Source organism: Octodon degus, unplaced genomic scaffold (assembly GCF_000260255.1).
Source record: "Octodon degus isolate 3935 unplaced genomic scaffold, OctDeg1.0 scaffold00001, whole genome shotgun sequence".
NCBI classification, from domain to species: Eukaryota; Metazoa; Chordata; class Mammalia; order Rodentia; family Octodontidae; genus Octodon; species Octodon degus.
The window spans coordinates 632,916-646,855 of NW_004524577.1; the positions used below are offsets into that span (position 1 = coordinate 632,916).

General features: G+C 37.9%; 1 protein-coding gene across 1 annotated transcript in view; it reads left to right on the top strand.

The window, feature by feature from the left end:
* Positions 1-13,940, top strand: part of LOC101576393 (ATP-binding cassette sub-family A member 3-like) — a 144,299-nt gene that overhangs the window by 29,900 nt on the left and 100,459 nt on the right. The window contains exons 6-9 of the mRNA XM_004623112.2: positions 8,918-9,034; positions 9,598-9,715; positions 12,346-12,519; positions 13,458-13,636. Of these exons, the coding sequence (XP_004623169.1) occupies positions 8,918-9,034; positions 9,598-9,715; positions 12,346-12,519; positions 13,458-13,636 (588 nt within the window). The remainder of the gene's footprint in view (positions 1-8,917; positions 9,035-9,597; positions 9,716-12,345; positions 12,520-13,457; positions 13,637-13,940) is intronic.

A 13,940-nucleotide genomic window follows, 5' to 3' on the forward strand; every position in this document is an offset into this window, starting at 1 on the left:
GACCCAGGTTTTATCCCCAGTACTACATGGTGTGTCTACCACTGAAACTGGGTGTGGTGGGGCATGCCTGTAATGCCAGTACTGGGGAGGCTGAGAAAGGAGGGTCACTGAGTCTGAGCTGCATAGCAAGCCCTTTATCAAGTAAATAAATCTTTAAAAAAATAACCTATGCAGTAGGGAAAACTATTGCAATCTGTACGTCTGATAAGGAATTGAAATCCAAAATACATAGCTCAAGAGTAAGGAAACAATCCAGATTTTAAAAATGGACAAAAAACATGAGTAGACATTTGAGTTGACACTTGTATATAATGTGTGAGATATGAGATACGACTCCTGTTTTATTCTTATGCAACTGGATAGCCAATTTGCCCAGAGCCACATACCACAGAGACTAACATTTCCCCATTATTAACCTGTAATTCTCTTTTCTTATGTTGTCTTTGTCTGGATTTGATGCTGTAATATAGGCCTTGTAGAATGGTTCTTAATTATTCTTTCTGCTGTAATTTTTTGTTGTTGTTTAAGAGGTGTGGTTAGGTAGTAGTATTTTACATGTTTGGAGGAATTCATTAGTGAAGCTACTACCAGATCCTTGGCTTTTCTTTGATGAGATATTTTTTTTGAGAGGTTTTTATTACTGATTTAATCTCTTTATTATTGATGTATTCATCTTGTCTTTTTTTTTCCCCGATACAATCTTAGTAAGTTGACTATGTCTGGGAAATTATTCATTTATCCAACAGCTTTTTGGCTTATTATCCATTGTAATCTGTTGTGGTCCTTTGTATTTCTGTAAGATCCGTTGCTCATCTGCACTCCTTTCCGTGCCGTCCCTGTAGAAACCATGAGGAAGTGCTTGCCCCCTTTCTCTCTCCTTCCCCTTCCTATAGCTGACCCTGATATTCTCCCGTGGCCTCTGTGTGGTACTTAGACCTTCCCCACGAATAACTTTTTTTTTTTTTTTTTTGCGGAACCGGGGATTGAACTCAGGCCCTTGCACTTGCCAGGGAAGCGCTTACTCCACTGAGCCATCTCCCCGGCCCCCACGAATAACTTTTAATGACAGTCTTTTCAGTGGCGATCATTATCTCATCTGTTGGTTTCATGATCCTTAATAAGAATGAAACTTACATTTAAAAACAAATGCAATACCTTTTAATTTATGTCTTAGTTTCTTTCAACAACATTTTACAGATTGTAAATCTTTTGCCTCCATTAAGTTTATTAAGTATTGAGTTTATTCCTAAATATTATATTCATTTTCTGTTACTATAGATGGGATTGATATTTTTTTCTTTTTTGAATTGTCGGTTGAATGTATAGAAATGCAAATAATTTTTGTATTGTTCTTATCCTACAACTTTGTTAAATTTGTTTTATTGTATAAATATAATTAAGTATAATTTTACTTTTCCACTCCAATTTGAATGCCTTTTATTTTTCTTGCCTAATTACACAGACTGCTATTTACAGTTACAGCTAGTAAGGAAAGCAGATGCATTTATCCTCTTCTAGATTGTAGGTAAAAAAGTTAACTGAAGTTTTTTAACATACAGACTTTATCATATTAAGAATATTTTCTTCTGTTCCTACTTTATTGAGTAATAACTTTTAAAGTTTTTTAATTTTTCTGTACTAATTTAGATAATCATGGGTTCTTTCCTTCTTTCTCTGAGGCAAGATCTCCCGGTGTAGTTCATGCTGGTCTTGAACTCTCTGCAGCCCAAGGGGACCTCAAACTTTTGGAAATCCTCCTGCCTCAGTCTCCTGAGTGCTGGGACTCCAGACATGTGCCACTACATGTGGCTGTATTTTCTCCTCTGGTCATGTCTTTGTCTTGTTTTGCTTGAAGGGCAGTGTTCACCTCAACGAATGAGTTAGAAACATTGACCTCCACTTCAATATACTGGAAGAGTTTTGGGGGGGATGTCCTTTGTCTTTAAGTGTCTGGTAAGAATTCACTGGCAAAGTCTGTACATCTAGCCCAAGTTGTTCTTACTAGGTGATTTTTGATAACTGCTTTGGTAGAAGTCTGTTTAGATTTTTTGTTTTTTCATTATTAATTTTTGATAAATTATATATTTCTACAAAGGTGTTTTATGTACATTATTCATTTTTGGGCATATAGTCTTTCATATTCTTATGGCCCTTGTTTCTATAAAATCAGAAGTAATGTACTTACTTTTATGTTTTATTAAGTCTTCAAATTATGGCATGATTTTATGTATTTATTTATTTAGTTAGTTAGTTATTCATTTGACCAGATCAGCCCACCCTGAGGGTGGGGTTGGCACAACATAGGGTACCGGGGATTGAACCACTGTCCCCTGTGCCTGCCTAAGTTTGCCTAAGCAGGTGCTTTAAACCACTAAGCTATCTCACTGGCCCTCACTTATATTTCTGATTTTAATAATTTAGTATTTTCTCAGTTTTTTAGTCCAGTCAAAAGTTTGTTAATTCAGGGCCAAGGAGATAGCTCAGTACAATAAGCGCTTGCCTGGCAAGTGCAGGGTCCTGAGTTCAATCCCCGGTACTGCAAAAAAAAAAAAAAAACTTGTTAATTTGGCTGATCTTTCCAAAGGATTGATTTTTCTGTCATTTGCCTATTCTGTTTTATTTATCTTTACTGTATATTAACTTATTTCTTCTACCTTTTGTGTTTAATACACTCTTCTTTTCTAGCCCTTTAAGGTATAAAGTTAGATGGTTTGAGACTTTTGTTTTTTAATGTAGGTGTTCATAGTTATAAGTTTCCCTGTGACCACTGCTTTTACTTACATCCCATAAGTTTTGGTATGTAGTGTTTCTGTTTTCACTTATTTCAAGATATTTTCTATTTCTCCTTGTCATTTTCTTTTCATTAGCTTTTGGCTGTTTAAGGCTGTGTTGTTCAATTTCCATGTGTCTATGTTTTGGTTTTCCTTATGCTTTTGTTGCCTAGTTCTATTCATTCCATTGTGATCAGAAAAGGAAGTGTACATGATTTTAGTCTTTTGAATTTTTAGATTTGTATTACTACATTTTAGGGTACATAATGATTATATCCATCACGGAGAGTTGCTTTTTAAGGATTCAGTATTATTATAACCTGTTTTGTGGCCTACCATGATTTTGTCCTGGAGATGATGCAGACACGCCGCACACAGAGGGGAATTCACTCTTTGTGGTTGAGCTCCATGTGAGGGACCTCATTAGGGTGCTGTTCAAAGCCTCATTGCCTTACTGATATGCCATTGGTTGCTCTATTCTTGTGTAACTATTATTATAGAACTATTTCCCTTTTAATTTTATTGATTTTTTCTCTTGATTTCTCCTGGAGCTCTGATGTTCGGTGCATACATGTTACTATTGTTACATCTTCATGATGAATTGATCCTTTTTCAACATGCAGTGTCTTTGTCTTTCTTAAGTTTTTACTTAAAAATTTATGCTAATATGAAGAGAGACACTCCAGCTATCTTCGTTGCTATGTTCATCGAACCCTTTTTACTTAAACCCGATTCTGTCACTGGCCCTGAGGTGAGTCTCAACAACACTCTCAACCTTCTTAACCTAAGTGACATTTGCAGAACACTGTAGCTGTAGAGCAGGCCACTACTATGGTAGCTATACCATATAGTTGAAATAATATACTGTTTCTATATTAGTAGAATTAAATTATAAGATAAGGAAAGAGCAATATAACTAGAAAAAAACAAATATTTATGAATTAAGTGAAGGCAGACTATGCATCTGAGTCATTAAACAAGTCTCAGTTTGTAAAAGAACTCAGATAATATAAAATATGTTTCTGGTATCAGTGGAATGAAAATTAGAATTCAGTACAAAATAATATCCAAGGAAACCCCAATTATTTTGTAATTAAACAATAAAGAATAATTTATTTTTTAAAAAGTAAAATTAGAAAACATTTTAACCTATATATTAGTGAAAGTATAACTCATCATAGTCGATCATATACAACTAAAGCTTAGATTTGAGGTAAAATTTTAGCTTTTGATGACTTTTTTTAGTAATGAAGACAAGTGAACAATGACCTGAGAATTTTGCTTCAGGAGCTAGAAGTAAAGAGCTATTTAAATAAAAAGAGAGGGGAGGGAAGGAAGAAAAAATTAAAGCAGTAAGAAAATAAATAAAACCCAAGGTGGATTTGTGGAGATATAATTGTCTTGGTAGACTAATAAAGAGAACATGTCTCATAAATACCTGCAGATCCTACAGAATATTGTTAATATATCCCAGTAATTTTGCAAAATTAGATGAAGTAGACAAAATTATTTAAATGCAAAGCTTCAAAAAAATATGTAACCTGAATAGCCTTGTACTTATTAAAGAAACTGAAATCATATTTAAAATTCCTTTTACTAACAACACCGTACATACCTATATCTCCACCAGGAATACTGACAGTACACTGAAAACAAAGCCACACACAGGTAATAAAAAGTATTTAGCTTGCTATCCCTTACAAGCAAAAAAACCCCAAACATTCTTAATGATAATTAGCAAATCAGACAATGTGTGGAGATATATAAGATTAAGTACATCAAGACCTGATGAGGGCTGGGGAGATGGCTCAGTGGAATAAGCACTTCCCTGGCAAGCACAAGGGCCTGAGTTCAATCCCTGGTTCCGCAAAAAAAAAAAAAAAGAACTGATGAACTTTATCCTAGGAAAGCAAGGTAAGTTTAAAATCAGAAAATGTATCACTGTGCTAACATGCAAGGAGAAAATCCAGATCATTTTGTTATCTAACCCAAAATCATAGGCGTTTATTCCTACTTCTTTCTGCTTAGGATATTATGGCTTTAGCTCTTACTTTTAGGTTATTGAGTTAACTTTTATTATGTAAGATAAGGGCCCAAATTCAAATGTTTTTTCATTTTTGCATGTGGATACCTAATTGTCCCAGACCACTTCTTGAAAAGAGTATCATTTTCTCTATTGAATTTTTTAAATATTTCTATAGGTCATTAACAATAAAAGTAAAAGGTTTACTTCTGGGCTCTTTGTTCTGTTCCAGGATTCTATATGTCCTCATGACAGTACAACACTGGTTATTTTTCTGGTACCGGGAATCAAACTCAGGACCTTGTGCTTGCCAGGCAGGTGCTGTGCTACTGAGCTGTATCTCTGATGCAATACTGTTCTAGTGCTGTCCTTTGTTTTTGACACAGGGTCTCACTATATATGTAGTTCAGACTGGCCTTGAGCTCATTGTGTAGTCCGGGCCAGCCTTGAATTCATGGTAGTTCACCTGCTCAGCCTCCCAGGTTCTGGGATTACATGTGTGCATCAACATGCTGGGTAATACTGTACTTTTTAGGTTTTGTTTGTTTGTTTTGAAAACAAACTAACCATTTATATTAGGTTAATTTCCAGACTATTTGTCTTATTAATCTGTTTGTCTATCCTTATTCCAAAAGCATGCTAAATCTTGATTATTATAACTTTGCCATTTTTAAAATTTTATTTTTTTTTATTTTTTATTTTTTGCAGGCAATAGAATTAAATCTTTAATAATGCAAAGTAGGCATGTTTTGAGGATTAAATTTTTTGTGAATACTGCCATTATTATGTAAATATTGCATAAACCTTTAGATTCTGGTGCTCATTTGGGAGTTTGAAGGTATGCATTTAATTTAAAATGTATTCTTTACAAAGGAGCTTGTATGTCAAATAGTTCTTATAGGTTTTCCTGTGTGAAAATGGGTTAGAATAGAAAAATACCGAAAGAAAAATACTTAAAAGATACTTAATTGATTTAGTCTTTCCATGGACTTTTCTTAAAATTTTTTAATCATTTATTTATTTATTTATTTATTTGGTACGGGGTCTCACTATGCGGATCGGACTCAATGATTGTCCTGTCTCAGCCTCCCTAGCACTCCATAGATTTTAGATGTAAACCTTTTTTTCTACAGAAATCAATAATTGGTAATACATTGTTATCTTCCCTTAGCAACTTAAAGAAACAATCAAACATTATAACAAAGAAAAGGTCGTATAATTTAACGAGTTAAGCCAGTTGTGGTGGTGCATGCCTGTAATCCCAGCACTCAGGAGGCTGAGGCATGAGGATTGTTGCAAGTTCCAGGCCAACCTGGGCTACAAAGTGAGTGCAAGACCAGCCTGAACTGCATAGTGAGATCCTGTCTCAAAAACAATAAATAAATAAATAAATAAATCATTCACTTAAAAAAAATTAAAGATTTATTTCATATACTAGTTCAGAAGAATCAAGTTGACCTCCATTTCACTGGTGAAAAACAAAAGAAAAGAAATTTTTACTAGTTTATTTTCTGAAACGGGAAAGACAGCTACAGAGACCAATTCTAAATTACGTTTGTCCACCATCTGCAACTTGTAAACTGTCCTTTTCCAATTCTGGTAGTTTGTCCAACTTACTGCCTTCTTGGACCTCTTGATATGTCCGGAGCTGTTCCATGAGGCCAGAATTTGGATATACCGAAGGCCTTGCATTTTTCACCAAAGTAAAAGCACTGCTAAAGGAGATTTGTTCAGAATTCATCGGGAAGCCTGTTACAATCGCAGGAGCCCAGGAAACTCCTGTATTACAATGAATAAGAACCACACCATCCTTCATTTTTGCTTCTTCAATAAATTCAAAACACTCTGGAAAATAAGACAGGATACTGGTTTCAGGCAGATCCAGTATGGAAATATTCTTATAGGTGAACTCTTTGGGGAGAGCATTTTCACCTCCATATGCAAGGCTGAGAATATGAGTCAGCTTGTGCGTTTTCAGTACATCCAGACCATGAGCAGCATCTTGTGACCCATTCTGAATGACCACGGCGTCGGCATGCTCACTCGCCTCTGCAACATCAAGAAGGTGCCTAAAGTTTTAAAAGATAATGGATTCTAAGAACATCAAACCCAGAGCTGGGCTTGGTGACACACATCTCAAATCTCAGTACCGTGGGAGACAGAGGCGACACTTAAAAGCGTAAGCCCAGCCCAAGCAATGTAACAACTTAGTGAGACCCTGCCTCAAAAGAATAAATATAAGTAAGTAAAGGCTGGGTTATAGGTCAGTGGAAAGGGTAAGTTCAACTTCCAGTACTGAAAAAGGAAGAAAAAACGGAGTTCAGACTCATATAAGAGAGGAGAGCAGAGTGGACTGGTGGCATCATGCCACTGGAGGCTAAGGGGGTGCTGGTCAGAAGTGCACTTTCGCTCCAACAGGAGGAATACTGGCTGAGGATGTGTTTAGTCAGCAAAGTAGAGGTGCTGTGTTTAGAAACTGAATAATGTTATGCCTCCCAATTTTGTTTTTCAAGGCTGTTTTGGCTATTCTGGTCTTTTGAAGTCCACATGAATTTCAGTATATATTTTTCAATCTATATATAATACCCAGCAGAGATTTTGTTTGTTTGTTTGTTTTTGTGCAGGGTCTCACTGTATAGCTTGGACTGGCAGTGCCCCTCCTGTTTTTAGCCTCCCCAGCGCTGGGATTACAAGCGTGCACCACCACACCTGGACTCCATCGCCAGCTCAGCACGCCCGGGGGACCTGGGCTGTGCAGCATGTGGTGCTAGAGATCAAGCCCTGGCCTGCGCTTGCCTACGCAAGTGCTTAGCCCACTGAGCTATCTCATTGGCCCTCAGAAGAGGTTTTGAAAGGAGTTCTGTTTAATATATAGACTAGTTTGAAAGAGCGTATAATGTTGAAGGTTCTGGATTATGCAAATAGTGTCTTCCTATTTATTTAGACTTTATAGTTTTGTGCAACTCTTGTACTTCTATGAAATATATTATTTCAATTGTTCAAGATTTATTAAATAAGTCTGGTTCTACCATTAATTGCTACAAAGCTTGAAAGGGATCACATTATTCCTTTTGTCCTCTCCAGGTAATAAAGTGTGCCTATGTCAGTTTTTAAGAGCTTTGCAGATTCCCTAAGAGCTTCATATCCATCCATTCATTCATTCAGCAAACCTTTATCGAATACCTGGTATGTGCCAGGCAGATACAGATAGCTAGTCTTGAGGATTCTAACCTCGTAGAACTTTAAGATCAACAGTAAAATTTAGTGAAACTCTTATTTAAAATAGTTTCTGAAAACTCATGTCATTCATCTGAATATTTTTATTGGTTTCATGCATTCTACATTAAATCTTTTTTTAAATTCTTTTGTTAAAATTCAAGATACCACATATCTCTATAAATACTTCTAAAGAAAATAATATTCATAAATATTATTGCTAAAAATTTGTGCTTTTCTTCCTCTTTTCCTAATTTTAAAGCTTGTTTCTAATCTTTGTAATTGAATTTTAAACAAATATACATTTCTTTAATTCCTCCTTGAAGAGCACCTAATAAAAAGGAGATATTTATTTCAGTGGTTTATATGTTTTTTTAAAAAGTGTTTATGTCTTAAATGGCATCAGGTGTGTTACTAGAACAATGATCTCTGGGCTTGTAAAGATTACAGGGGTCACTAACTGAAAATTGTGAGCTAATTGATACTCTGAGCCTTGAGCAGCTTGAGGGAGATTTGTGCCTTGGACAGCAACAAGGAACGGCTACTCTAGGAAAAGAAGCCGGTTGAGGGAAGCTGGAGGAGGCGCAGCACCAGCCTGCCCCTGCGGGCCACAGCGGCCCTCCGCCCTCGCGAGGCCTCTTCCTCCGTCGCCCGCCGGTCCGGTCCACAGGCAGCAGCTGCGCAGCTGCTCGAGGAGGGCAGGGAGGCTGCGGCCCAGCGCCACCGCAGCTGACGCAGAGGTGCCAGCAGCAGTAGATGTTCTGAGCCTTGATTTCCTTTATGCACTGGAGAAAATATTTGGGTTGTAAACGTATAAAAATTAGTATATAAGAATGTATTTTGAAAACTTAAGGAGCTATGTGGTTACATTGTTTTTCATGGTTGATTTGTGTTACTTCTCCCACAGGAGTTCCAGCTCATGATAGGACTCAGCCATTGGATGCTCTGGACTGCCTATTTCATCACATTCCTCTTTTTCTATCTTTTTAACATCATTTTCTTATGCTTTATTTTGTTTATCAAGGCAAGTGTCTATTTCACTACAGCATGGTACAACTACACTTTAAGGGGTAAAACAAAAACGTGACGTGGCCGTAATGGCTTTTGGGTGGCAGAAGAATGAAAAGGTGGCTCGTGTGGACCCCACTGTGGAAGCACAGGCTGCGTACCCTCTCAGCCACTGTAAATCTACGTGAGTGCACCTTCTGTGAGAAAAGCATCTGGGCAGGGAGATAGCGCAGTGGTCTGAGGGCCTGCCTAGCCAAGTGCTGCCTGGCACTGCACACACGCGTGCTGGCCCTGTAGCCAGCTGGCCACTGAAACCAGGCGTGGTGGCACATGCCTGTAATCCCAGTGCTGGGGAGGCTGAGACAGGAGGATCACTGTGAGTCTGAGCTGCACAGTGAGACCTTGTATCCAATCAATCAATAATTAAAAGATTTTTAAAAATCTGAATTTGCACCTCACTGAGTAGTGTCTTTAGTTTGACTAAAGCTACTAAAATATTCAAGGTTTCATTTCTCCTCTTTTATCTGTCACAATACCACTTAGAGCATGATTAAATTGGCATCCTGATTATTTTGCTAGATTGAACCTGTACCAGTCTTCCAGTACAGTGACCCGAGTCTTGTCTTCATCTTTTTGCTGCTTTATGCCATCGCCATACTATTCTTCAGCTTTATGATTAGCACATTCTTTGATAGAGGTGAGTAATTTCTCCTGTGATTGAGCAAAGGTTATCTTGGAAAGCTCCTTATAAACTTTAGCTGCCGCCTTTGTCTATAGCCTTTGTTTACATTCTCACTGAAGTGGTAATAGCACAGTATGCGTGTGACAACAGGGTCACATTTAGGTGTACTTCTAACCTTTAGATGCTACCTCGTGTGTGGTATCTGTCCAACCCACAGGTAAGGGATCAGAGGCAGATGGCTTCTGTGTACGGTATCTCATTCTGTTGGTGGGATATATTCTGTTGGGAGGATTGATGTCTACTGCTATCTGATGGTGAGCCTGGTGTACACAAAAAGTGAGAAAACAACAATTGATTCACTGAGAAAGATTTCCTTGATCTTAGTAGATACTTATTGTTTGTCTGCTATAGGACCTGTCTCAGAGTTAACATTGATGGTAGGGGCATGTACATTACAATTTAGTTAGGTTTCTCCAGAAAAACAACCAATGGGATATAAATTATAGGAAATAAAATTTAATATGAAGAGTTGATTCAAATGATTATGGAGGCCAAGAAAGCCTATGATCTGCAGCCTGCAGCTAGGACGCCCAGGAAGGCCAGAAGTTTAATTCTAAATTGAATCTAAAGGCCAGAGAAGAGGGAGCCAGAGGTATAAATTCCAGTCTGAAGGCATGAGAAAATTGATCCATGCTTCCTCCACCTTTTTGTTCTTTCCAGGCTCCTGATAGGCTGCATCACACCTCATGTGGGCAGTTCTCATGAGTGGGTCCACAGAGTCAAATGCTAGTCTGCCTTAGAAATACATCTGCAAGCACACCAGAAACAGTGTGTAATATGTACACTTCATAGTTCAGGCAACTTGACCCATAGATCAGCAGAGAAGATTGGCAGAGAGCAATGAAATAAATGGACCATAGTCCATTGGAGTTCAGGATTTTTTCATTACTTTGTATTTTCTTTAATTTGAAAATGATATGTTTAGATACAAGTCTTCTGACATTTACCCTGCTTAGTGCTCTCTGAGGTTCCTAAATTTAAGGTGCAGTGTCTGCTATTAATTTGGACAAATTGTCAGCCATTGTCTCCGTTATTTCTTGGTTCCTTTCTTCTTCTCATGTTCCTATGTGCACTCTATATACCTTTTGTAGTTGTCATGCAGTCCATGGATGTACTGTGCTGGTGTTTTCAGTGTTCTCTTTGCTTTTCAGTTTCTGACTTTCTACTGACAGAGATGATTTCTGAAGCCATGTCCCGTATACAAAAAATACCATCAAAGGCATTCTTCCTTTTTGTTATACTATTTTTGATCTTAAGCATTTTGTTGTTGTTGTTTGTTAGGATTTCTAGCTTCCTTCTTCATTGCCCTTATGTTCTTACATGCTGCGTACTTTATTCACTAGAGCCCTTGGCTTTTTCAGTCATCATTGTTTTTGAACTCCCAGGCTGGTAGTTCTAACAGCAGTGCTGTGTTGGAGCCTGATAGTCTGTGTCTTCAAATCTTGAGTTTCCTTTTCACTATGCCTTACAGCTTTTTTTGATAGCTGGCCATGATGCACCTGGTGAAAGGCAAAGCTATGAAAAGCTGCTTAGCATGCAATGGAAAAGTGTGGGAAGGAGGGAGTATTTTCTAGTCCTACAAGGAGAGCTTGGTCTCTGGGTGAGCCTGTACCTCTGCACTGTCGGCTTCACAGTGCTTGTCAGTGCTCGTCCCTCTTAGGTGGGATGGTGTGGAGGTGGTGGGCTATAGCTCAGTATTCCCTTGGCCCCGGCCAGTTAGGTTCTGGTGTTACCAAAAGAGTCTAGGACTTATGAACTACTTTCTCTTGAGGCCAGGTCTTATTCAGAAGAACAGAATGCTTTATCCAGGGCCCGGGAGATGGCTCAGTAGAACAAGCACTTGCCTGGCAAGCACAAGGGCCTGAGTTCAATCCCCAGTTCTGCCAAAAAAAAAAAAAAAAAAGAAGAAGTCAAATTCCAGAATGCTTTATCCATTTCAAACTGTCTGTTTCTCCTTCCCCTGCTCCAAACTTGAAGGGACATTTTTCGGTTTGCTATGGGAATCTGTTACCCTGGAGGTAATTCCCACAATATGGTGGGCTCCCCTCCCGCATGACTGAGTCTCCCTGGGATTGTCCACACAAGCCTCAAGCGGTTTATTGATGACAGCTGGTGTTTTCCTACCCTTTCACCTGTTCCTGAGGAAACCTGTTCCCTTAGGGACTTGCTCTTTAGTATCTGCTTCAGTTACTCATAACCCCTGCATTCACCCATTTTGTTTTTTCTGGCCTTAGGGATAGCAGTTTACCCTGTGTCCTCTCCTCTGGCGCAGATGAAGAGTGAATTTTTGTTGGTTCTTTTCAGCTATTTACTTGTTGTTAGGATGTACTAGTGATTTCCAGGCTCATTACATGTGGACTGAAATGGGAAGCCTCTCATTCCTGAAAGCTAGTTTTACCTCATACGATTCTTGGTCGACAAGTTTTCATTCACTTACTTTCACTTTCAACACTTCATAATGTTACCCCCACTGACAGGTTTCTGTTCTCAGAAAGCTTATTTTATTATGCTCATATAAAAAAGGTATTTCTATTTTAGATTTTTGAAAACTACTTAAATTGACCCTCTCTTTTTCTGATTTTCAGCTACTGTTGCTGTTATTTTTGGAGGTTTCATTTTTTTAATCATTTATATTCCATCTGCTTTATTAATAACTGATTATAAGAAGATGATGTTCCAGAGGAAGCTGGTTTCTTGTCTCAGCTTTAATGTTGCCATGGCACTGGGATTTAAATTTCTAGTGGAGGCAGAATCAATGAGTGAGTGTTTTCCTTGTAAATTTTGCGGTATGCGAATAGATATATCTTTGCTGTGCTTTGGGGTATTCACACTTTCAATTTTGAGTAGTGTTGCTAAGTTTCATTTTAAAAAGTTATACACTTTATACCAGCACTTAGCGTATTCTTTCTAAGAATTTGCTGCAAATATGACAAGGCTTTTTTCCTTCCCTTTGGAGTTGCCTTCTCCTATCTAGCACTAGGGCAGAGTGATATGGTCCCTTTGTCAGTCAGTGCAGTGTCCATGCAAGTAAGAATACTTCTAGCCTCTGTCTGGAGGTCGGCATCTATCCTTGTCTTTCAGTGTTTGTGCTCCCAAAATTGTACATACCAATGAGCATTTAACATGAAGAAGGGTAGAAAGACAGGTGCCACAGCTTAACCCATAGGTACATTTCTTTTTCTTTCTTTCTTTCTTTCTTTTTTTTTTTTTTTTAATTTAGGGAAAGGTCTACAGGGTGTTCAGGGGTCTCACTACTAGATCGGACTCGAAGTGATCCTCCTGTTTATAGCCTCCCAAGAGCTGGGATTACAGGTGTGCCACTACCCAGTCTCAATTGTTGTCTCAGCTTGCCCCGGGGGCAGGGCTGGCATGGCAGGCCTAGGGATCGAACCCCCGGCCCCTGTGCCTGCTTGCAGGCGCTTTAATCCACTGAGCTATTTGGCTGGCCCTATATTTATTTTTCTTAAAGCTTATTTTCCTAAATATTGAGTACATTTTATTTTTTGTTCCAATCATTTCTAACTATTTATTTGGGTATAATGAGGGACAACCATGATTACTTATTCAGATGCCACCTGGTACAGCTTGACTCTATAGGACTCTCTAGAGAGTGCCCACACATTATTGTCTTTACTATTATGTTATGGATGGATAACTCTCATTGGCAATTAATTAAATGTCTCCTGTTATGTCTTAGAAATAGGAATTAAATGGAGTAACATCTTCTCATCAACCCGACCAGACAATTTTTTTTTTGCTTATGTGATGGGAATGCTTTTACTTGACTCTTTCTTGTATGGTGTAGTGGCCTGGTATATCGGAGCTGTCTTTCCAGGGAAGTATGGTATGCCCAAACCATGGAACTTTTTCTTGATGGTGAGTTCTAATGCTGGTTATTGATATAGTCCTTATTAACTTATTTATAATGTATTTAAAAGCCATTGTGAATTAATTTTACATTATAATTAAATCAAGAGATCAGATGAAACAATGATTTTTATCTGCCCTCCAGCCATACTAATTCATGAGCCTTTTCCTAATAGACTCTAAGCCCTCAAACATATAGACATAGCTACAGTAATAATTCTACATATACATATTATTGAAAAATATGGTGAATGTTTAAATTTTTTCAAAAAATATCATACACACACACACACACACACACATATATATATAT